This window comes from Sciurus carolinensis, chromosome 2 (genome assembly GCF_902686445.1).
Source record: "Sciurus carolinensis chromosome 2, mSciCar1.2, whole genome shotgun sequence".
Classification (NCBI taxonomy): domain Eukaryota; kingdom Metazoa; phylum Chordata; class Mammalia; order Rodentia; family Sciuridae; genus Sciurus; species Sciurus carolinensis.
The window spans coordinates 138,286,142-138,312,390 of record NC_062214.1 but is presented as its reverse complement, the minus strand read 5'-3'; the positions used below and the strand labels follow the sequence as shown (position 1 = coordinate 138,312,390).

Genomic DNA, 26,249 nt, shown 5'->3' with positions numbered 1-26,249 from the left:
TTGCATATTTTAAAGTAAAGATGGTAACACCTTTTCCAGTAATTGTTCTTGTCAATTATAATGTCTGTTAAATAACCATTACTATGTAGGAGCTCCAGGTAAGATAACTTATTATTATTATTATAATACTATTACAACTATTACTATAATAATTATTCTTATAACTGCTAGTACCTAACTACCTGGACACATACCAGTAATTTGTAACTGAGTAGTTCTCTCTGCTCAGTTAAACAACAGGAGAGGGCTTTACAATTAATTGACAAGAAGCTGTAAAAATTCTTACTGTGTAATGATTGCCCTCATGTGCTTTGTGGGAATTTAGACTACTTAATAGATGTGACATGTTAGACAAGTTCTTTAACCTTGTGTGCCTCAATTATCTCATCTGTAAAAGGGAAAGATATGTTCTATCACATAGAATTCTTGTGAGGATTAACTGAAATAATATAAGTACTGCTTGGAACAATGCCTGACACACAATGATCACTCAAAACAAGTTCTTTATTAAGTTATTGATATATTGGATTCTTATAATCACTTTGTGAGATAAGGGTCCTAATTATCTTTATTTCATGGATATGAGAACTAAAACTGTGATTTGCCACATTAGTGGGAGGGAAACTCAAAGACTCTTTTCCTTGTTTCCTTTCTTTTCTTTCCTTCCTTCCTCACGTACTTATCAATTGTGCTGAATTGGGATGCAATAATCCCTGCTTACATGATTGGAATATAGGCTGATTCCTATTTCATTTTCCCCCCATGAGCTCCACCAAGCTACAGAGCACTTTTAAGAAAGTACTCACTCATAAATTCTATTCCCATTGAAATAAAATCATATTATGCTCTTGTGTTTTGAGACTAATCTACTACTATTAGTTGTTGGGTACAAAGTTCCAAATTTTTTATTTGGATCTTCATCTTTAAGAAATTAATGGGGTCAAGGAATATGAACCAGTGTTTACGTAAGTGTTTATTGGACTATCCTTTATCATCTTTCAGGTCTTGTAGAAATTTGCCTGATGCACCCCCTCGATGTGGTGAAAACCAGGTAAGGTTCTGCATGAACAAGTTTTATTGACTTTGGCTGATATCCAAATTAAGATCTGTCAGAATTCTAAATGCTAGAACTTGTCCCAGGCCGGTAGCTTCTCCCTATAATGGCATTTATATTTGCTTTTTAAAGAAAGTACTATTTGACAGATAAAATGTGAATAGTGAAAAGCATTTCTGGATAGAGGTCATCTGAAGGTATGTAATATTTTATTGCCTTCACTTGACAACGTTAAGGTATGATTTGTGGCTACACTGGTAAATGAGGTAAATTTATCAAAATGATATAAAAATTCAGTTTATCCAGTGAATTATGATAGCATTTTCATTTGGCATTTCATATAACAGGTTGCTATTTAATAGTCAGCATTTGGTGTGAGCCTCTAAAATTTCAGTAAACTTTTTAAATGGTGCCTAAAGAATTTATTCCTATAACTCTTTGCCAATTCAAAATACTGTGTTTCTAGGGAATGAATTTGCTCTTGAAGGGAGATTAAAAATCAGGACAATGTATTATATCTATTTACCAAGAACAACAACCACCACAAAAACAGAAACAAAAATAACAAAACCTTGTAAGCCTTAATATAAGCCTAGAATGTTTTTTGAAAAGTTTGTCCTGTGATTGAATTACAGAACTCCCTATTTTTGCCCTTAGAAGTTGTTTGAATTTAGTGAAGGTCTCTGTTGGTTGGTTGGAGCCTAACAGTGCTATCCAACAATGGTAGTTGATCAAATCATTACTGCTTCAGTTAGGAAATACTTAATAAGTCAGAGTAGTCTTTGTATGGGCATATTAATCTGTCTACAGAATCTGGGGAATCTTAAACATGTTTCTAGAAGCAGGAGAAAGTGACTGTAAAGTGTAAATAATATTACATTTCTCATAGAGAAAGAGAAAATGAGAATTTAGCCTCTGACTTAGTTGCTGTAACAAACTACATGGCTGGGTGGCTTAAATAACTGATAAGTATTTCTCATGGTTTAGGAAGTTGGAGAGTCCAAAATCAAGGTCAGGACTCATTTCTTTGTGAGGGCCATCTTCCTGGCTTACAGACAGCCTCCTTCTCACTGTTATCTTCACTTGGCAATGATGGGAAACTCTGCTGTCTCTTCTTTTCTTTTAAAGTCACTACTTCCATCATGGATGCTCCACCCTCATGATTTCATTTATATCTAATCACTTTCCAAAAGTTCACTTCCAAATACTATCACACTGGGAATTTGAGTTTCAGCATACAAATTTTGAAGGATACAAAATTCAGTCTGTAAAAGCCTCAAGTCTTTAAAACAAAACAGAGAAAGAAGAAAAAAAATCACGAATTTCATTCAAATTCAAGGACCCTGGACCACCTTTTGTTATAGATTTTACAGAAATAAAAGCAATACTGATTGGCTTTTCCTGCTTTGATTCTGTGTTCACTTTTTTTGAAAAACCAGAGTATTCTTTCTAGTCTCACTCAGGAATAATTGTCTTTTTCATTTAAGGGTAACTCCCTAAATTAGTTTTCAAATAGGCATTCAGGAGATATAAGATGTGATATTAAAATTATGATCATTCACTAATTTCCCTTCATTCATCCATTCAACAAATATGTATTGAGTATCAGACATGTGGGTTCCAGCCTAGCTATGCCTCAAAGAGCTCACAATTTGAGAAGCTATCAAGAATCTCATCACCATGGATTTCCAAAACGGTTTCATTTTGCTGGACTAGAACTGAATTGCTTATTTCTTGAAATAGATGTGCCAAGTAACTGGGGTTTTATATATTCATTGTTATATAAATATTTTCATGAAAATGGCATTCATTAATTGGAATTAGTATGTGCCCTTGCCTAACTTCAAGGGGGAAGAATAATACAATCCTTCCAGGTACCCTGAAGAAGATAATTGGATACCAGATGGTATCCAATTGATACCTGCATAGCAATAAAAAGTATATTGAATAAAGATCCCAACCATAGAGTAAACTGAAAACCCGGCATATTTGTGACTGACTTTGCAATGGAAGTAGAATATGCCAGATCAATGGGATTTATCACTCAGGCAACTAACATGGAGGTGAAAGTAATTGGACAGGAACAGACTAAAATGCTGAAATCTCTTCAGTCTTACATTCTACAGGAGATGACTACATTGTTAAATGGGAATAAATTCATACCAAGGAGCACAATTGATCATTTGAAGAATGAAAAAAAAATCCCTCAAGAAAAGATCTTGAAAATAAAATTTTAGAATCTGTTGTTTTTCATTTAGCAAAGAAAAGGATTAGGCACAAAAAGAAGCCAAAGTAAAGACTAGACTCCAAAAAGTAAATACATTGATTTTGCCATATCCAGCACTTGAGATATTGTAGAAATGAGCTATATCCATACTTGGATTAATTCGGTGTACCACCCTTAAAGTAATAATATCCGAAGAGAAGGAAAACAGCTCTTAAAAAGCTATGAGATTTGTTTGATCTGATGATCCCATGCCCCACTTTTTGTTGTTATTATTGTTGAGACCATGTCTTGCTGTATACCCAGACTGGCCTTATACTCTCAATACTCTCAACACTCTCAACATAGCCTGTTGAGTAGCTGGGCTTACAGATATTTGTCACCAATATCCCTCTTCCATGTCCCACTTTGACCATGCCTACAGCAACTTAGAATTCAATGCCCTTGGAATACCATGTAAGAAAAAAAAAACCTACCACATTGCTGGTGGAGTTGCAAATTGGTGCAGCCACTCTGGAAAGCAGTATGGAGATTCCTCAGAAAACTTGGAATGGACCCACTATTTGACCCAGCTATCCCACTCCTTGGTTTATACCAAAAAAACTTAAAATCAGAATACTACGTGATGCAGCCACATCAATGTTCATAGCGGCTCAATTCACAATGGCTAGATTGTGGAAACAACCTAGATGCCCTTCAGTTGATGGATGGATAAAGAAACTGTCGTATATAGACACAATGGAATATTACTCAGCCATAAAGAAGAATAAAATTATGGCATTTGCTAGTAAATGGATGAAGTTGGAAAATATCATGCTAAGTGAAATAGGCCAAACCCAAAAAACCAAAGGCTAAATGTTTTCTCTAATAAGTGCATGACAATATATAATGAGGGGGAGTGACGGGGGGAAGAGAAGAATAAAGGAACTTTGGGTGGTATAGAGGAAAAAGGGGTAGGAGGGGTGGGGGACAGAAAGAAAGTAGAATGCAACAGACAGTATTACCCTATGTACATGTATGATTACACGAATGGTGTGAATCTACATTGTGTACAACCATAGAAATGAAAAGTTTTACCCCATTTGTGTATAATGAATCAAAATTCAATCTGTAAAAATAAAAAGGATTTTAATAAAAAAGTCTACTAAAATTACTAATGCTAAGTGATTTCATATGTTTTCACTTACAGCTTATTTTATTCATTTGTACTTTTATCACAATAGTAAATGTGAATTGTATTAAATTCAAATAATACCCCCAAGCCTTGCATCCATCAAGATAGAATAGGTTATGGTGCTAAAACATCAGTAACAAACCCCAAATCTCAATAGATTACAAGGAATTTTTTTTTTTGGTCATTCCCACTTCAGTTTAATATGAATAGGTGTCTTGGTCCATTCAGGTTGCTATAACAAAACACCATAATGGGTGACTGATAAACAACAGAAATTTATATCTCACAGTTATGGAGTCTAGAAGTGCAAGATCAGTGCATTTGCTGGTTTGGTGCTGGTGAGTGTTCATTTCCTGGCACATAGTCAGCCCCTTCTCACTGTATACTAACATGGTGGACAGTGCAAGGTAGTATTCAGAGTCTATTTTATAAGGATATTAATCCTGTTCAAACCCTAATCACCTTCCAAATGCTTCACCTCCTAAAACTATTAACCTTGGGGTTTAGGATTTTCATAAATGGACTTTAGGGACCATAGCAGATACTCTGCTCGCAGAAGTCATTCAGGTTGACAGAAACTCTGTTTCCATACATGCTTTTACCATCCTTATAACATAAAGAACAGAGCTGATGGTCTCATATTGGCAAATATAGCTCTGATCAAGAGTGTCATTTTCTCCCCCAACCTTTGTTAAAAATTAGTCTCTTGACCAATCAACCAGCAGTATGATCCTCTTCTCTGATCTGAAGGAGGGGACTTAGGTGTCAATATGCCACAGGCATGCCTGTTCCAAGCCTTAGAAGCATAAATGTTATTTTCTTAAATTCACCGGTTCCCATTCCAAAGGTAAGAACCCTTGACTGTAGCTGTTAGAATTCATTTCCATATTTCTAACCATTATTCTTATACTAATTATATTGAGTTGAATAATGCTCCCTGCCCCAAATCATGTCCTTCTCAGAACCTCAAAAAGTGACCTTATTTGGAAATAAGATCCATGTAGATAATATTCATTGAGATACAGTTATACTAAAATAGGATGGGCTCTAAATCCAATATGACTTGTATCCTTACAAGAAGAGACTGAGAAAGACAGCCACATGACACTAAAACTAGGAATTTGAATTATGCAGCTGAAAGCCAACATACACCAAGGATTCTGGCAACCACCAGAAGCTCAGAGAGAGGAATAGAACATATTAGGAAACTGATGTAGCATTAATATGAATAAAATGTGTAGTTATTCATGGCATTTATAATTATACCTAGCCCCTATTTCCCATCCCTTCATCTGTCCAATTCTTCATCAGTAATGAACTGTTTAATTATTTTGACTGTGCAAACACTGTCCACTGCTGAACCAAGTGACACTTAATGCTTTATTTTCCTAGAATTCTTTATTGCCTCATATTTTCATTCTTTTGTTCTCTATAAAACTATTGCTAATTGCTATTTTTATTCTCAAATGCTTCTACAGGTTTCTTCTCACTACTGTTTCATACTGTCAAACTAATAGCAAATGACATGGTAGGCCTTGTTGAAGGTGGGTTTTTTTTTTTTTTTCCACAATGATCTGGCTAGTTTGTTAGATACTTCCCCCCCCCTTCCAATGTCAATATTTGGGGATACTTTTTTCCAGTGAGGAATCTTTTACTCCAAGTTGTGTGTGGTAGAGAATTAAAAAATTCATATCATTACTATGTATTTTAGTCAGCTTTATTGCTGCTGTGACTAAAAGGATCCAACCAGAACAACTGTAGAGGAGCAAAAGTTTTTTGGGGGGCTCACAGTTTCAGAGGTCTCAATCCATAGATAGCACACTCTATTCCATGGGGCTCAAGGTGAGGCTGAATATCATGGCAGAAGAGTGTGGCCGAGGGAAGCAACTCACATAATGATCAGAAGCAGAGAGAGAGACTCTAATATCATATCCCCCAATGTTCCACTTCCTCCAGTCACATTCCACCTGCCTTCAGTTACCACTCAATTAATCCCATCAGGTAATTAATTCACTGATTGCGTTAAGGCTCTCATAACCCAATCATGTCTTTTCTGAACCTTCCTGCATTGTCTCACATGTGAGATTTTTGGGGACATCTCACATTCAAACACTACATTTCTACCAAGGAACCTCTGTTTTGTCTTTTGCTGTCCCTAGTGGCCTTCAATCTGAAGTTGTGCTGATTCAGCCTCCACAGAATAAGTCTCAGGTGCTTACCTGCAAGGTAGATAAGGAGAACATCTGTGGACTTCAAGTCAACCCTTCTCTTTTCAGTCACATATTTCCACCTTCCAAAGTATTCAGTTTCCCCAACGTCTGAGGCTTCCCAGGATCTTTACTACTGTCCTCCTCTTCAAGTACTTAGGGTACAGCCACCTCTGCCCTCCTAAGGCTGTCCTTCTTCCATTTCCTCCATCCATTTCCATCTTACAAAAATGTATATTGCACTAATCCATGGGTACTTCATACCCCATCTTCTTCATGCTTATTAGTTTAGACATAATTATAATTTTTGTTCCTTTACTAACTGTATTAGTCAAGGTCCAAACAAGAACATACTCTCTAAGTATTTGAAACAATGGAAATTTAATGCAAGGAATTAATTATACAAAAGATAGAACTACCAAGGAGCCAACAGAATTACTGCAGCAACCCAGAGATTAGCAATAGCTCCACCACCCCATAGTAATTGGACAAAGGGAGAAGATGTGTAGAATTGAATCTCCTTTGAGATTTCTTCCTAGAGAGTGCATTCATACTTTTTGTAGTACTCTTTATACTGTTTGTACACAAACAGAATTTTGTATACAATTGTCAGTGGACCCTCCCCCTATGGCTACTAATTGTAGAAGATCCTATTTACTTGTAAAACTAGAAAGACCAAAGGATAGGTTCTGGCTTCATGTTCTTTTGGGGTTCAAATAAAATAATCAGTAATATTTCTCTCATATTCTTTTTCCCTCTTCCCCTTCAGATGTCATTCTCCTGTACTATCTTTATTTGGCACCAGATAGTGCCAGCATCTTCATGTTTGAATGGTCCTTGGTGTGTGTTTGTGTAGTGGTGAATAGCTGTGGCTCTAGAGAGAGGCTGCCTGGGTTTAAATCCTTACTTCTTCACTCATTACCCCTGTGATCTCATTAAGGAATTTAACTTCCCTGAGTCCCAGTTTCCTCTTCTCCAAGGGGTACCAATAATGGTATTCACATTGTTGGGAGAGATAAATGGCCATACACACGCAAATATGCAGTCACATACGCTCATGTGAAAGCATGGTGTTTAATCCTGGTTCAGCAAAAGACAGGAGAATACAAAGATGGAATTTTTAAGGTCATCAGAAAAACATAAGGGAATATACAAAGTGTGGAAGAGGGGAAATATTTAATATATAGTCAAGCCATTTTAGGTTTTCAAGCTGGAAGACTTGTGCTATATGAGCACTGCTTTTAAGTCCTTCCTCAGAAGGTGTTTGCAAGCAGAGAGTCCTTCTGGGTCTGAATGAAGGCAGGAGAACACTAGTTTAGTGTATGTGTTCCTCTTGACATCATTCCTCACGTCATTTTAAGACTGTGTGCTGACATTATTAGGTATCCCCTGTGGCTAGGACAGTGCCTGGACTCCAGCAGGTGCCCAGTGGGTGCTATTGAGTAAATGAATAAATGAGTAATTTTTTTACACTCAGAAATAACCCTGATAGTTCTGCAATCAAACTGGAATGTCTAGAAATTGAATAATAGATAGATGGATTGTCTTCATTGAAAAAATGGAAAATTTCATGAAAGAGGTAGGAATTAAGAATCTGTTGAGAATAAAAAAAAAGAGACATTGCTTGACGTAATGGTAGGCAAACATATGTCAAACCTGTGACAGAGATTCAGACTTAAAGTAAGGCAACAACTTTTCAGTTAAGTGTATTCAGATGAAAGGTAATTATACTGAGTCAAGGGAGGGGATTAGGGGTACTGAGAGAGCACAAGTAATAATCTCTGAGATGGAAAGCTGAATGCTGGTCTTCACCAAGATTAGCACTGTTTACTAGAAATCACGACACGGGCATAATTTTAATTTTTCTTTTTTATGTTTTCATTAGCACATTTTAATTTTAAGTTTTCTAAGAGACATATTTGAAGAAGCAAAAAAAACTGATAAAATTAATTTTAATAATATATCTTCTTATTTTATTCTTTTTTATTTTTTCTTCTTGTTTTTTTTGTGGTGCTGGGGCTTGAACCCAGGACCTTGTACATGTGAGGCAAGCATTCTACCAACTGAGCTATATCTCCAGCCCTGTTTCTTCTTTTTTTTTTTTTTTAAATTTACTTCTATTGTAAATAAATGGGATACATCTTGTTTCTCTGTACACGAAGTAGAGGCATACAATTTGTATAATCATACATTTACATAGGGTAATAGATTTTGATTCATTCTGGTATTTTTTTCCTTGCCCCACCCCTCACACCCCTCCTTTCCCTCTATACAGTCCCTCCTTCCTCCATTCTTGCCCCCCTGCGACCCCCCATTATGTGGCATCATCCATTTATCAGCGAGATCATTCATCCTTTGCTTTTTTGAGATTGGCTTATGTCATGTAGCATGATATACTCCAATTTCATCCATTTGCCTGCAAATGCCATAATTTTATTATTTTTTATGGCTGAATAATATTCCATTATAAATATATATACCACGGTTTCTTTATCCATTCATCAGTTGAAGGACATCTAGGTTGATTCCACAATCTGGCTATTGTGAATTGAGCAGCTATGAACATTGATGTGGCTGTATCTCTGTAGTATGCTGATTTTAAGTCCTTTGGGTATAGGCCAAGGAGTGGGATAGCTGGGTCAAATGGTGGTTCCATTCCAAGCTTTCTAAGGAATCTCCACACTGCTTTCCAGAGTGGCTGCACTAATTTGCAACCCCACCAGCAATGTATGAGTGTACCTTTTCCCCCACAACCTCCCCAACACCTATTGTTGCTTGTGTTCTTGATAATCGCCATTCTAATTTGGGTGAGATGGAATCTTAGGGTAGTTTTGGTTTGCATTTCTCTTATTACTAGAGATGTTGAACATTGTTTCTTATATCTGTTGATTACTTGTAGATCTTCTGTGAAGTGTCTGTTCATTTTCTTAGCCCATTTGTTGATTGGGTTATTTGTATTCCTGGTCTAGAGTTTTTTGAGTTCTTTATAGATTCTGGAAATTAGCGCTCTATCTGAGGTATGGTTGGCAAAGATATTCTCCCACTCTGTAGGCTCTCTCTTCACATTGCTGATAGTTTCCTTTGCTGATAAAAAGCTATTGAGTTTGAATCTATCCCAGTTATTGATTCTAGCTTTTATTTCTTGTGCTATGGGAGTCCTGTAAGGAAGTCTGATCCTAAGCCGACATGTTAAAGATTTGGACCTACTTTTTCTTCTATAAGATGCATGGTCTCTGGTCTGATTCCAAGATCCTTGATCCATTTTGAGTTTAGTTTCGTGCATGGTGAGAGATAGGGGTTTAGTTTCATTCTGCTACATATGGTTTTCCAGTTTTCCCAGCACCATTTGTTGAAGAGGCTGTCTTTTCTCCATTGCATATTTTTGGCACCTTTGTCTAGTATGAGAAAATTGTATTTATTTGGGTTTGTGTCCATGTCCTCTATTCTGTACCATTGATCTCCCTGTCTATTTTGGTGCCAATACCATGCCGTTTTTGTTACTATTGCTTTGTAGTAGAGTTTAAGGTCTGGTATTGCGATACCCCCTGCTTCACTCTTTCTGCTAAGGATTGCTTTAGCTATTCTGGGTTTCTTATTCTTCCAGATGAATTTCATGATTGCTTGCTCTATTTCTGTAAGGTATGTCATTGGGATTTTAATTGGAATTGCATTGAATATGTATAGCACTTTTAGTAGTATGGCCATTTTGACAATATTAATTCTGCCTATCCAAGAACATGGGAGATCTTTCCATCTTCTAAGGTTTTCTTTAATTTCTTTCTTTAGAGTTCTATAGTTCTCATTGTAGAGGTCTTTCACCTCTTTTGTGAGATTGATTCCCAGATATTTTATTTTTTTTGAAGCTATTGTGAATGGGGTAGTTTTCCTAATTTCTCTTTCTGAAGATTCATCACTTATGTATAAAAATGCATTAGATTTATGAGCATTGATTTTATATACTGCTACTTTACTGAATTCACTTCTGAGTTCTAAAAGCTTTCTGGTGGAATTTCCTGGTTCCTCTAAATATATAATCATGTCATCAGCAAATAGGGATGGTTTGAGTTCTTCTTTTCCTATTCATATCCCTTTAATTTCTTTGGTCTGTCTAATTGCTCTGGCTAGAGTTTCAAGGACAATGCTGAATAGAATTGGTGAAAGAGGGCATCCCTGCCTTGTTCCAGTTTTTAGGGGGAATGCTTTCAGTTTTTCATCATTTAGAATGATATTGGCCATGGGCTTAGCATAGATGGCCTTTACAATGTTAAGGAATGTTCCCACTATCCCTATTTTTACTAGTGTTTTGAGTATGAAGGGATGCTGTATTTTATCAAATGCTTTTTGTGCATCTATTGAAATAATCATGTGATTCTTGACTTTAAGTCTGTTGATATGGTGAATTAATTTATTGATTTCCGGATGTTGAACTAACCTTGCATCCCTGGGATAAAATCCACTTGATCGTGGTGCACTATCTTTTCAATATGTTTTTGTATGTGATTTGCTAAAATTTTGTTTAGAATTTTTGCATCAATGTTCATTAAGGATATTGGTCTGACATTTTCTGTCCTTGATGTATCTCAGTTTAGGTATCAGGGTGATATTGGCTTCATAGAATGAGTTTGGGAGGATTCCCTTCTCTTCTATTTCATGAAATACTTTGAGAAGTATTGGAATGAGCTCTTCTTTAAAGGTTTTGTAAAACTCGGCTGAGAACCCATCTGGTCCCGGACTTTTCTTTGTTGGTAGTCTTTTGATGACTTCTTCTATTTCATTACTTGAAGTCAATCTATTTAAATTGTGTATGTCCTCCTGGTTCAGTTTAGGTAATTCATGTCTCTAGAAACCTGTTGATGTCTTCAAGATTTTCTATTTTGTTGGAGTATAGATTTTCAAAATAGCTTCTAATTATGTTCTGTATTTCACTAGTGTCTGTTGTGATATTTCCTTGTTCATTCCAAATTTTAGTAATTTGAGTTTTCTCTCTCCTCTTTGTTAGTGTGGCTAAGGGTTTATCAATTTTGTTTATTTTTTCAAAGAACCAATTATTTATTTTGTCAATTTTTTTGATTGTTTCTTTTGTTTCAATTTCATTGATTTCAGCTCTGATTTTAACTATTTCCTATCTTCTACTACTTTTGGTGTTGCTCTGTTCTTCTTTTTCTAGGGCTTTAAGCTATAGTGTTAGGTTGTTTATTTGTTGATTTTTTTCTTCTTTTATTGAATGTGGTCTATGAAATAAATTTTTCTCTAAGTACTGCTTTCATAGTGTCCCAGAGATTTTGGTAATATGTATCTTTGCTCTCGTATACCTCTAAGAATTTTTTTATTTCCCTCCTGATGTCTTCTGTTATCCATTCATCATACAATAGCATATTATTTAATCTCCAGGTGTTGGAGTAGTTTCTGTTTTTTACTCTGTCATTTATTTCTAATATCAATCCATTATGATCTGATAGAATACAAGGTAGTATCTCTATCTTCTTGTACTTGCTAACATTAGCTTTGTGGCATAGAATATGGTCTATTTTAGAGAAGGATCCATGTGCTGCTGAGAAGAAAGTGTATTCGCTCTTCGTTGAACGGTATGTCCTATATATGTCTGTTAAGTCTAAATTATTGATTGTGTTATTGAGTTCTATGGTTTCTTCGTTCAATTTTTGTTTGGAAGATCTGTCCAGTGGTGGGAGAGGTGTGTTAAAATCACCTCGTATTATTGTGTTGTGGTCTATTTGGTTCCAGGAATTGAGAAGGATTTGTATGATGTACATGGATGAGCCACTGTTTGGGGCATAGATATTTATGATTGTTATGTCTTGCTGATTTATGCTTCCCTTAAGCAGCATGTAATGTCCTTCTTTATCCCTTCTGACTAGTTTTGGCTTGAAGTCCACATTATCTGAAATGAGCATAGATTCTCCAGCTTTTTTGCTGTGTCCGTGTGCATGGTATGTTTTTCCCCATCCTTTCACCTTTAGTCTATGGGTATCTCTTTCTATGAGATGAGCCTCTTGCAGGCAGCATATTATTGGATCTTTCTTTTCAATCCAATCTGCCAGTCTATGTCTTTTGATTGATGAGTTCAGGCCATTAACATTCAGGGTTATTGAGATATGATTTGTATTCCTAGTCATTTGACACATTTTTGGTTTTTGACACAACTTGGTTTCTCCTGTATTTGGCTATTCCTTTAGGGTAGTTTCTCCCTTTGCTGATTTACATCGTTGTATTTCATCTCTTCCTCATGAAGTATTTTGCTGAGAATGTTCTGTAGTGCCGGCTTTCTTTTTGTAAATTCATTTAGTTTTTGTTTATCATGGAAGGATTTTATTTCATTGTCAAATCTGAAGGTAAGTTTTGCTGGGGATAAGATTCTTGGTTGGCATCATTTTCTTTCAGGGCTTGAAAAATGTTGTTCCTGGCCCTTCTAGCTTTTAGGGTCTGGGTTGAGAAATCTGCTGATATCCGTATTGGTTTCCTCCTGAATGTAATTTGATTCTTTTCATTTGCAGCCTTTAAAATTCTGTCTTTATTTTGTATGTTAGGTATTTTTATTATAATGTGCCTTGGTGTGGGTCTATTGTAATTTTGTATATTTGGAGTCCTATAAGCCTCTTGGACTTGATTTTCCCTTTCTTCAGACTTGGGAAATTTTCTGATATTATTTCATTGAATAGATTGTTCATTCCTTTGGTTTGTTTCTCTAAGCCTTCCTCAATACCAATAATTCTTAAATTTGGCCTTTTCATGATATCTCACAGTTCTTGGAAATTCTGTTCATGATTTCTTACCATCTTCTCTGTTTAGTCAACTTTGTTTTCAAGATTAAATATTTTGTCTTTAATATCTGAGGTTCTGTCTTCCAGGTGTTCTATCCTATTGGTGATGCTTTCTATGGAGTTTTTAATTTGGTTTATTGTTTCCTTCATTTCAAGGATTTCTGTCCATTTTTTTTCAGTATCCCTAAGTCTTTATTGAAATGATCTTTTGCTTCCTGCATTTGCTCTTTTAACTGTTGAGTGGTGTGATCATTCAAAGCCTGCATTTGCTCTTTCATCTCCCTGTTTGCTTCCCTGATTGTTTTAATTATGTACATTCTGAACTCCCTTTCTGATATTTCTTCTGCTGTGCTGTCATTGGATTTTATTGATGTAGCATCTAGGTTTGTTTGGGACATTTTCTTCCCTTGTTTTCTCATATTGGTCAGGTATCTACCCCTCTAGTAGTGAAACTCTATTGACTTATAGTGTGTCTGTAGATTCCCAATAACTCGTCTCCTAACCTTCAGTAGCCTGAAGTCTTGGAGGAACTTGAAAATGCAGTGATACACAAAGAAGCTGCCCCTCTAGGGGTGGTGGCCTTTGGGTGGGGTATATTTTCTGCTGGTGGGAAGAGATGCCTCCACTTGTTGACCAATGGTCAGTCAAAAGGGGGACTAGACAATGGCTGGTCTGGTCCTGTGTCTCTGGTTCTACCATCCTGGTGTGAAAGCCTCGCCCAGCAGGGAAGACTCACCTGGTGGGGACATCTTGCTGGGCAGCTCTCCTTTGAGATGTTCCCTTCAGTCCAGAACTACCACCTGGGCTGGGCAGCCCTCCTCTGCAATGTTCCCTGGGGCCTGGAACTATCACCTGGTCTGGGGGACCTGACCCTTCAAGGGACTCTCTCTTTGAGTGGCCCTTCTCTACAGCGTTCCCTGGGGACTGAACCTACTGCCCAGCCCTGGGACCCTTATTCTGCGCTGAAGCCTCTTGCTGGGTGGTCCTCCTCTACAACGCTCCCGGTTGTCCGGGTTCAGGGCTCCAGCAGGGGAGTCTCACTGGGCAATTCTACTCCATGAAGTTCCCTGCATTCCGGGACTACTGACCCGTCCAGGGAGCCTCGCCCAATGGGAGAGACTCACCCGGCAGCTCTGAGTTGGTCCCGAGTCTCTCAATACATCCTCTTCTTGAATCCTGAGTCCTGTCAAAGGGCCTCCAGTCTCCTGTAGGTGTCTCAGAAAGGGAGCCACCATTCCAATGATGATGGCCTCGCCCTCAGGAATAATTCAAAATGCCTGCACCAGCCTCCAAAGAAGCTGGGGAGCCCCAGCAAGTGTGCTGAGTCCACACAGAGGCAAGTGCAGTGTCCCTCAGCAGTAGGGGGTCAGGCAGGCTCAGCGATGGTGTCCGACCTTGGCGTGGGAGTCAGCAGGTCAGACCCTTTTTAAAGGGTTTTAAATTTTTGTTTTTCCTTTTTAAATTTGTTCTTTTTATATATACATGACAGTAGAGTGTATTTTGACATATTATACATACATGGAGTTTAACTTATTCTACTTAGGATTCTTGTGGTGGTATATTATTCTAATTAGGATTCTTGTAGTTGTACATGATGTGGAGTTACTTTGGTCATGTATTCATATACAAGGTTAGAAAAGTTAAGTCCAATTAATTCTACTGTCTTTCCTGTTTACCTCCCTACTCCCTTCCTTCATTCCACTTTGTCCAATCCGATGGACTTCTATCCTTCCCCTTCCCACCCTGCCTTGTGGATTAGCAACCACATATCAGAAAGAATAATTGGCCTTTGATTTTGGGGAACTGGCTTATTTCACTTAGCAAGATATTCTCCAGTTCTCCCATTTACAGGCAAATGCCATATTTCATTCTTCTTTATGGCTGAGTAATATTCCATTGTGTATATGTACCACATTTTCTTTAACGGTTCATCTGTTGAAGAGCACCTAGGTTGGTTCCATAGCTTGGCTACTGTGAATTGAGCTGCTATAAACATTGATGTTGCTGTATCACAGTAGTATGTCAATTTTAAGTCCTTTGGATATAAACTGAGGAGTGGGATAACTGGGTCAAATGTGATTCCATTCCAAGTTTTCTAAGGAATCTCCATACTCCTTTCCAGAGTGGTTGCACCAATTTACTGTCCCACCAGCGAATTGAGTGTACCTTTTTCCCCACATCCTCTCCAACATTTATTGTTACTTGTATTCTTGATAATTGCCATTCTGACTGTAGTGAGATGGAATCACAGTGTAGTTTTAATCTGCATTTCTCTAATTACTAGAGATGTTAAACATTTTTTTCATATATTCATTCACCATTTGTATTTCTTCTTCTGTGAAATGTCTGTGAAATGTCCTTAGCCCATTTATTGATTGGGCTATTTGGTTTTTTTGGTTCTTTTTGTTTTTGAGTTCTTTGTATATCCTGGAGATTAATGCTCTATCTGAGGTACAGGTAGTAAAGATTTTTCCCATTCTGTAGGTTTTCTGTTCAATCTTAACCTCATATATCCAAAACATTGTCATAATAACATATTTATCAATATAAAAATTAATACTGAAACATTTCCCATTTTTTTCATTCTAGGTCTTTGAAATCTGGTGCCTATTTTACACATAGATCACATTTCAATATTGACTAGTAAGCCACATTTCAAACACTCGAGAGTCACGTGAGGATAGTGGTTCTTTGATTTGACAACACGGGCCTAGAACACAATGGAAATAGAAGCTCTTTTAGGGGAAACAGAACGAGATTCCATGGTTCCTTTGTAGGAACAATGCTGTCTTGGAATGGGTTGACATTTGCAAATAAGTAGTGTGTAAGGTGGAGGGAATTTTACTGCATATGCATTTGGTGGTTCCTACCTATGTGGAAAAAGTGGCATTCAGAATCCACAAGGACTTGTGGAGTCAGTCTGAGGGGACTGTAGCTTACATCTCTTTCATATTTTTATTCCCAAGAAGGAAAACTACCACTGTGCTTCAGGAAGAGAGAAATCGTGAAGTGTTCATTCTGTTCCACCCTAAGTAATTTTTTAATCACTTTTGTTTCATTTTTGAATGGGGCATAAACCAAGTGTAAACTAAAGTAAATTCAGTCTTGTAAAGACTGATCTTTTAAAACCACTACTTGTGAAAAAACTGCACATTTTCTATTGGGTGCTGGGGAGGTTGAGAAGGGAAGAGGCAATTTCATACCTCCTTGTAGACATATAGTTGCAGACTGCTGGGGAATAGGCCAATACACACCTTGACTTTCATCCTTCCTCCCATTAGGACTTAACTTGCACTGAAAGTCTTCTCCCAAAACATATTAATCACTGTGCAAATTTTAAAGACTCAAGTAGTTGAAAATTTGGCATCTGCATGTTGTTATATATGTGCTTATGGGGCTTTTGCTCAAGCCGTCAAGATTGATTTACACACTGTATCGGTGGCTCCCAAACCTCAGACCACTGAATCAGAAACTCTAGGGGTGGGGCCTACCAATATTTATGTTCAACAACCTCCCAGGTGATTCTTATGCAGTGAGCCCAGATTTGTTACTGGATCGGCCTTTGGGAACCATTGCTGAATATCATATAGGATTTTTGTAAAAAGTCATGTAAAGAATTTCTTTTTTCTTCTTCTTCTTCTTAATGTTAAATATCTCATTAACCTATGGTTCTCATTTATTTAATTTATGAAAATTGCTTTGTTAACAGTGAATGGAAGTAGAAGAGCAAAAACTTGCTTTGCAGAACTCATTTTGTGACTTGTGACAGTGATACAGGAGTATATCATCTACAGTCAGGAACAATACATTTTGTCCTACTGAGTGGGGTCACAGGGCAAAAATCAGTACCAGGGGAAGGAGAAGAGCTAGAATTGGTTGTTCCAGAGAGATGGTAAATGACTCTGATGAGTAAAAATGATTTTGAGACATAAGCCCATCAAAAACTTTATTAAAAAAAGAACTCTGAAGACAGGCTACAGTGAGAGGCTGCTTTGTGGGAAGTCCAGAGAGTGAGGAGCCAAAGCCTGGGAAGCATTCACGGTCCCCTTTTACCAGGGAGAAGAGAAAACAGCCATTAAGTTTAGAATGAACGCTTAATTTAGAGGTAGGAGAGAGGGTGTTGAACAGCCATTGGGATCAACAGAACAGTGGGGTGAAAAAAGGAAAGAAGAATGTTTTCCCAAATAGATCCTTTTTTTTTTTCTTTGAAAAAGAAAAGAATCCCCCCTTTAAAATGAGAAAAGAACAGGGGAAAAGGTGAGGATAGGTTACAGAGTAGAGGCAGTAGAGTCTATAGAATTAAAAAAAAGTAATAACAAAGAGACTGGGAGGGTTATTTCCATGTGTTAATGATTTACCAGTGGTGTAAAATATTAAGATCACATTCAGGTTTAGATCATGGTTATGGCTCACTTCTCATCATAGATAGAAATGCAGGGTGTGATCACTATCATGCCTTATTTCTAACCATGGACAGAATGTGTCTCAAGTAAAGCAAACAAGGAGTAGAATCACATTTGTATAAACTGTATTTTTATTGAGACTGTCATGTAGCTAAATCGATCCATGGTTCTTTTTTGTTGTACATGACTAGATTCCCAAGTATAATTATACATTTGTGGAATATATCTTATTCAAATTAGGACCCCAGTCTTATGGATGTACACAGTGGTGAGATTCGCCATGGTGTATTCATATATGTACATATGTCAGATTAATTCCACTGTCTTTCCTTTTCCTATCCACCTGCCTTCATTCCTCTTTGTTTAATCCACTGAACTTCTATTCTACCCCCACCCCCACTGTGGGTTAGCTTTCACATTATCAGAGAAAACATTCGAACTTTGGTTTTTTGGGGATTGGCTTATTTCACTTAGCTTGATAGTCTCCAAGTTTATCCATTTATTGGCAAATGTCATAAAACCTGTGGGAAGCCATCCTTATTTAGCAGAATTAGCCTAGGTTGAGCCATGTGTCGCAGAGGCCTGGCTTCTAGGAACAGCTGGGAGGCAAGTGGTGCTGTGTGGGAGTGGTTCCCTGTCTCCTTCTGGAATTATCCCCTAAGAGAATGGCTCCCCTAACTCCACCCTATCCTGCCCATCACGGAAGAAGCTCCTTCCAGTCCTTGCCCCCTTTACCTGTGTGTCTATAGATGAAAGAGAGTTGGGCTACTCCAGGTCGAATGTTGTAAAGAGGCCAGAGTTGATATGACCAGACCTGTCACACCCCCTCTCTTATAAAAAGAGCACTGACTCTGTTTTTTTATTGAGTAGATAAGTTTTTTGGGTAATAGATAGAAACACTGCCAACATCCTCCTCCAGCTGTCAACCCTTTCCTCCTTCACTCAGGACGTGGCAGAGAGGACCCTGACAAAAAACCATTCTTCTCAAGGGCTGAATAATACTCCACTGTGTATATATACCACATTTTATTTATCCATTCATCTGTTGAAGGGCACCTAGTTTGGCTCCATAGCATAGCTATTGTGAATTGTGGTGCTATGAACATTGATGTGGCTGTATCGGTGTAGTATACTCTTAACTCCTTTGGATATATACTGAGGAGTGGGATAGCTGGATTGAATGGTGGTTCCAATCTTTGTTTTTTGAGGAATCTACATACTGCTTTCCAGAGTGATTGCACCAATTTGTAATCTCACCAACAATGTATGAGTGTATACTTTTCCCCATATCCTCGCCAATATTTATTGTTACTTGTATTCTTCATAATTGCCATTCTGATTGGAGTGAGATGAAATCTCCATGTGGTTTTAATTTACATTTCTCTAATTTCTACACATAGGAAAACTGGAAATCAATATGTAGTATGATGAAATTTAACCCCTATCACTCACCTTGCACAAAACTCAACTCAAAGTGGATCAAAGACCTAGGAATTAGACCAGAAACCCTGAATCTCCCAGAAGAAAATGTAGGTCCAGCATTCCAACATATCCGCTCAGGAACTGACTTCCTTAATAAGACTTCTAAAGTGCAAGCAGTAAAATGAAAAAAAAAAAATCAATAAATGGGATGGTATCAAACTAAAAAGTTTCTTCACAGCAAAGGAAACCATTCAGTTGATGAATGGATAAAGAAACTGTGGCATATTTATACAATGGAATATTACTCCGCAATGAAGAATGATAAAATTATGGCATTTGTAGGCAAATGGTCGAAATTGGAGAATATCATGCTAAGTGAGATAAGCCAATCTCAAAAAACTAAAGGTCGAATGATCTCGCTGATAAGCAGATGAGGACATATAATGGGGGGTGGGAGGGGCTAGCATTAGATTTAGGGTTAGGTTTAGAGTTAGGCTAAGGACAGCGGCAAGAATGAAGGAAAGAAGGACTGTGTAGAGGGAAAAGAGGGGTGGGAGGGGTGGGGGGAGGGGAAAAATAAAATAAACATCATTACCCTATGTAAATGTAAAAAAAAAAAAAAAAAAAAAAAAAAAAAAAAAAAAAAAAGAGTATGAAGAGAGAGCCTAAAGAATGGGAGAAAATCTTTGCCACCTGCACCACAAATAGGGTGTTAAGTTCCAGGATATGCAAAGAACTAAAGAAAAAATAACACAAATAAAACAAATAACCCAATCAATAAATGGGCAAAGAAACTAAACGAGCATTTCTCAAAAGAAGAAATATGAATGGTCAACAAATTTGAAAAAATGTTCAACATCTCCAAATACATTTTGAGTGTCACTTCAACTTTGATTTGGAAGTTCCAAGTAGGGTTTCTCTGGGATTGGATTTGTTTGACTGAAATGTCTTTTTGTAGTTACCGAAGCAAAGCAAAATAGTGCTGGATGATGGGAGCTCTGCAAGTATTGATCATGCCATTTTTTTCCATGTGGTCATAAGAGAAGATTTCATTTACCAACATAGTCACATAAAAATGTACATAGATGGATAATGTATTTTGAAAAGACAGCAGTACCTATTAGCTATACTCTGCTTGGCATTTGCTCCCATCCAAGTACTTTATTACAAATGGAATTCATTCTTGCCTATAAGTTCAGGCAAACTTTAAAAGATCCCACATTTGTATCTGACTAAGCATGACCTTAAAATTAAAAAAAAAAAAGAAAAAAATCCTGTTTTTTACACCTTTACAGAATGTTGGATATTCATGTTCCAGGCATGTGTATCTCTCTGGAGGAAGGCAGAGAGTTTGGAGATGATAGACCATGTGTTGGTGGAGAGATGCATTTATATTACTTTGGGATTTTTACTTTGACAGTGTTCTTCCTCTTTTTGGAATAGTAAGAGTTGTATCCCAACTTTGGAAAACTCAGAAACATCCACAGAAGGAAGTCTTGACCTGCCTCCTTCACATTTTGGTTGTCCTTCCATTAAGCATAAACCCAAGCCCTGAGCTGGGTTGGGTACAATAGTAGCCTTATCCAAAGGAAGTACTCCCTGCTTGTCAGCTTTTACTGCTACTGACCAGTATGATCATTTCTTCACTGGGCCAATAATGACAAGAAAGAAAGAAGTACACACCAAAGGATTTGAGGTGGTGGAGAAAAAAAATCAATCCCAAAGATCTTATCCAGAAGTATCTTCCTACCATGTACTCGAATTATTTTTGAATTTTGTTAATGAGGAGAAAAATCAATTCAGTTCTGTACACATAAAATTACAAAGATATGTTAAATCAACTATAACCCACTTTATAATCTTGAAATGTTCCTAAATTTACTTTTTATTTTTGTAAATGGAATTCTTTTTAAAATAACTTTGTAGGGAGTATGCTATTTTTATGACTTACATTGTGAAACCTTTGTAAAGTGTTTAATCATTTCTTGATTTGTGTTTTATCTAAATTTTTAAAAATAGAGTGTCAATAGCACAGTAACTATTATGCTTCAACTTATTAAACATCCTTAGAAAATTCTCCCTTGCTTAACAATAAAAGGTGTGTTCCATTTTAGTATTTATCACCTCTTTTTCCCACTCAACTACAAAGTCTTCTCCTTCCGTGGTGATGCCAGCCAACGGATGGGAAGGAAAGGAGAAGATGTCTTCATGCCAGTCAATAGAGTTCTATAGACATCTTACTTTCTTTCTCTTTCTTCCCTTCCTTCCTTCCTTCCTTCCTTCCTTCCTTCCTTCCTTCCTTCCTTCCTTCCTTCCTTCCTTTCTTTCTTTTCTTTCTTTCTTTCTTTCTTTCTTTCTTTCTTTCTTTCTTTCTTTCTTTCTTTCTTTCTTTCTCTCTTTTTCTTCTTCTTCTCCTCCTCCTCCTCCTCCTCTTCTTCTTCTTCTTCTTTGTTAAAGCTGAAAGGTAAATAATTCTTAATTGCCTTTCTTATCTTTGGGAAAGTGACCTACTTCTAAGTCAACATCAGCATAAAGACCATTTCCTTTGCTCCTCCCGCCAGTGTCCATCCAAGGTTTTGGCCCAGCTGCTTTAAAATTTTCAGCAATTTCATTGACCTACTGTTTTAGTCAGCTTTTTCACTGCTGTCAATAAAAAGACTTCATAAGAACAGTTTTAAAGGAGGAAAAGTTTATTTGGGAACTCACAATTTCAGAAATCTCAGTTCATAGACAGCCGACTTCCATGGGCTCAAGTGAGGCAGAACATCATTGCTGAAGTGTGGCAGAGTGAAGTTGTTCACATGGCGATCAGAAAGCAGAGAAAGAGATCTCCACTCCCCTTATACCAAATACTTAAGGCACTCCCCCAAAGACCCACCTCCTTTAGCCACACCCTACCAACCTTGCCTTACCACTCAGTTAATCCCATCAGGGGATTAATTCACTGATTAGCGATTGGGTTGACTCTCATAACCCAATCATTTCTCCTCTAAACCTTGCATTGTCTCACATGTGAGCTTTTGGGGAACACTAACATCTGAACCATAATACCTACTTATTTAGTCAATGTACATCACAGGTTTCCCTATATGAGACATTTTGCCTAAGCTCTAGTTTCAATTCTAATTTGAGATTATTATAATTTAATATAAATTAACAAACTGTTTTGGAATTATTTTCAACTAAAAACAAATGAGCCTTATGCAATCACAAGCTTTTCTCAGATAATTTTTTTTCCTCCTCAGTGCTAGGGATTGAACCCAGGGACTTGTACATTCAAGGCAAGCATTCTACCTCTAGGATACACCCCCAGGCCTTTATTTAGGTAGTCTATTTTAACCACAGGTGTTTGGAAGGAGAATTTGGAACTAGTACCATGTCTAATTTCACTGTCAATTCAAGGGCTAGCTAAGATAAGTTCTAGCTCCAAATTCAAGAAGTAAAACAATGAACTGGGGTTGTACCTCAGTGTCAGAGTATATGGTTAGCATGTATTATGAGGCCCATTGTCCAATCAGCAGCTCAAACAAAAAAAAGAAGGTAAAACAGATGTTCACAAAGATAGTTTACTTCTCTATTTTCTATAATAGTTATTTTAAACGACTTCTAGTTAAATTCTTAACAGTCTCCCACCAGTAAAACAAAATTATCAGGAGAGCTTGTGCCTCAGTAGCCTCTATGAAGAACATTTTCCTGTCCCAAAAGGGCTGGAATATTGCTCAAAAGTCATGTGCCATGGAAAGAACATCCAGATACTTCTCCGGGCTCTTCCTGTGCCATGAGAGGAGCTGACAGTTGAGAAAAGAGGCTGCTGTAGAAAAGAAGACTCTAGCTGTCTGCTGAACCTGACCTCAGGCCACACCTGCGGGAAAGCTGTCTTTGAGCAGATAGTGGGAATCAAGAGTAATGGGAGTCTAACATTGTTGGAATGCTGGAACAGCTGAAAACTATAGTTATCATGGATAGTCTAGATTTTACTCCCTTTTTTGTGAAGCTAGATTGAAAATCATAAATTTCTTTTAACAAATAACATTGAGGCTGATAATATAACTGTACCTTGACCAAAAAGTCATAAAAGTGTTTGAAATTCCTGGAATATGGATTAATCCGCAGAATATTCTTGTTGAGATGGCTAAAATAGCTTTTGCTCTGCTGTTAGGGCACAACTGAGATTTCATTTTGACATAATGAAGTTTACAAGATAAGTAGAGCTGGATGTAGTTTACATACTCTGGGCCAAGTTCCTACAGGATAAACTTTTCCCATTTGGGGATTATTGAATATTTTCTCCAGTGCAACTTTTGTGAGTACCCCATAGGTTTCATACTTCCCTATTAGAGCAAAAACCATGTGAATAAAATTGAATATTATCAATTTTTGATAATCAGAATCTATCTGGGATATGCATTTCACTTTTTAATGAAAAAATACATCCTACCGTAGTCAATTTCTCATTATCAGAGCTAATTCATTACTGCTAAATACTCCAAAAAAAAGCCTTAGAATTTTAGTGATCTCTATATTTGTGTCCTGTTATGAAAAGTAAAAAAATTCATCATTTTTTTTCTTTTAGATAATATCCTAAAGTTAGACTTCCGACCCATTTTCACTCAGGAAGGACAGGTTAGCAAATAAACCCTTTGTGTCTAGGCTGTCAGTCAGTGTCCTGGGAGGAGTGTGATTAATATTCATCAACTCAGGAGAGACCACAGGTCATCTGGGAAGGTACATAAGGAATACAGGAGATCAGAATTCACGGTCAGTGCTGTAGCCTTCAGCTCTCTGAGTCAAGGAAACTGATCTAGGTCTTGAAATTGAAGATATTCCCCAAAATGATCTTGGAGGTTTCTTCCAATTGGATGTGCTGTTTCCAAACCTATGTTTTCATTGTTTATAGTGACTTTAGAAGATATCCAGAGTGGGATTTCTTCACTCCTTACACTCTGAGCCTCTCCTGTCTGGGAAACGGTACCGTAGCACCCCTTCTCTTGCTGGAATGACTGGCTCCTTCCCTAATCTTCATACCCCAACTCCTCCGTTATCTCCTGAGAGAGCCTTCTCTGGCCACCTCTTCTCCAGTGGCCTCCTATTCGTCTTTCTTGTTTTTTTACTTGTCTTTGCTTTAGTCTTCCAACTTTATCACCTTTATGTATTTGTGTATATGTTAACTGCTGGTTCGCCTCTTCTGGAGTGGAGGCTTTCCAAGGGCAAGGGGTCTTCCTTCTTTCTTCAGTAATATATGTGTTGGGCACAAAATAGGTGCTCAAAAATGTATTTGGTGAATAAACAATTACATGACTGTAGTAATAGAATATATATTTTTCAATTATATATTTGGAAAAATTAAACACGAAAAAGCATATTTTTGCTCTAATCATGAACCAGGCTTTATACCTGACCCAATTATAGGGTATTTAGATATTTTCTTTGGATACGTAATCTAGGCAACTTAAGTTGTATTTTGTTCAGAATTGGACACCATTGGACCTGTGATAGCTGAGCTTCTCTCAGTCCTGTCCATTCTCCTCTGCTGAGGTTCAAGTCTATTTCCTCTGGTCCAGGGTATGAATGACCTCCCACTCTTAGTCTATGAAGAGACCATCCACTGTCCTGGAAGATACTTGGATTGTGAGAACAATGCTACGATAGTGGGTGTCATGAATCCAGCCTGGATGCTAATGAAGGAAGTGTTTTTAGAGTACATAATGTGGTATTTTTACTTGCACAATTCATGAGACTAGTTATTTGTTTGTTTGTTTTTTAATGAATAATCCCAGATGGAGTAGGCACTCTGTTGCATTCCTAAAGTTAGCTCTTTTTGGCTTAGCTCAGTATGGCCTGTTGCTGAGTTAAAATGTGGAGAAATCTCTTCATATCAGAATTTGCTGGATATCTGAAGTTTGTTCTTAAAAAAAAAAAAAAAAACAGATTAGTAGATTAGGCGTGTCAAGTAGTGCTCCAGGCTCATTCTGAAACAAAAATAATGGATGACTTCCAAAAGTTATACTTTCTAGTCTCTTCTTTTAGAATCTGAAAAAGAGAGAAGGAGAAATTTATTAAGAAAATGTTGACCACTATCTCCAAAAAGATAATCTTGGAATAATTTTTGGATGTTTTCTGATGTTTGGTCCTAAAGAATCAGAAATTAGCTTTTCTATTTTCTTGATACATAAGAAAGCTTAACTAGATTATTTGATTTCCTTTTAGTACAGAAACAGGGAAACTGTGAAATTAAATGGAAAGGAAGGAAGAAATAAATAAATAAATAAAGGAGAGAAAGAAAGAAGCTAAAATTTATCCTTAGGTTGAAGAATTGGAAAAGAGCTATTGTTTTATATTTTGATTTCCCAGAGTGTGAGGAAACTGTCCTTGTCCAGATACTTGCCAAGTTCTGAGAGAACATTTAAGAGTGTTTTTGGGTAGCAAAGGGAGATAGTCAGGGTTTTGTATGCGGGTGTTCCAGGTTTCAACTGTAGCAGGGGAATGGAAGAAGAGAGGGAAGCGTTCCCAAATCAAACATAACTCTCAGGAAATGAGCCAGAACACCTGTGAGAGGCCGGGGGTCAGAAAATACAAACTCAGGGTTCAATATTTTTGATCTCATCACACAAAAGAAAATGATCATATAGAGGGGTAAGAAGAAAATCTGGCATCTTACAGAGTAGTTAGGAATTAAAGACTTGATCATTCTAAAACTCCTTTCTCTCATGACTCTATAATGTTTCAAAAATAATTTTCAGAATTGACATTGAAATGTTTGCTGGTGGTCTCCCATTGCTTAAGCATCAGATTGAGGAGTTTTCTCCTTCTCCTAATTCCCAGAGGTTTTCTGTGTAAACCTTCTGAGCCAGATTCTCTGGTCAGAACTGACAAGGCACTAGAGGGTGGGGACAGGGTGGTCCAGCAAATAGAGATGAGGAGACACCACAGCCCTGAATCACAAGAAATTCACTTCTAGGAAAAGAATAGAGGATTTGCAAACATTG

General features: G+C 37.3%; 1 protein-coding gene across 7 annotated transcripts in view; it reads left to right on the top strand.

Annotated features, from left to right (window-relative positions):
• Nucleotides 1-26,249, top strand: part of Slc25a21 (solute carrier family 25 member 21) — a 474,768-nt gene that overhangs the window by 274,897 nt on the left and 173,622 nt on the right. For all 7 annotated transcript variants that reach the window (XM_047540312.1, XM_047540310.1, XM_047540307.1 and 4 more), the window contains one exon: nt 1,003-1,051. In XM_047540312.1, coding sequence (XP_047396268.1) covers nt 1,003-1,051 — 49 coding nt within the window. The remainder of the gene's footprint in view (nt 1-1,002; nt 1,052-26,249) is intronic.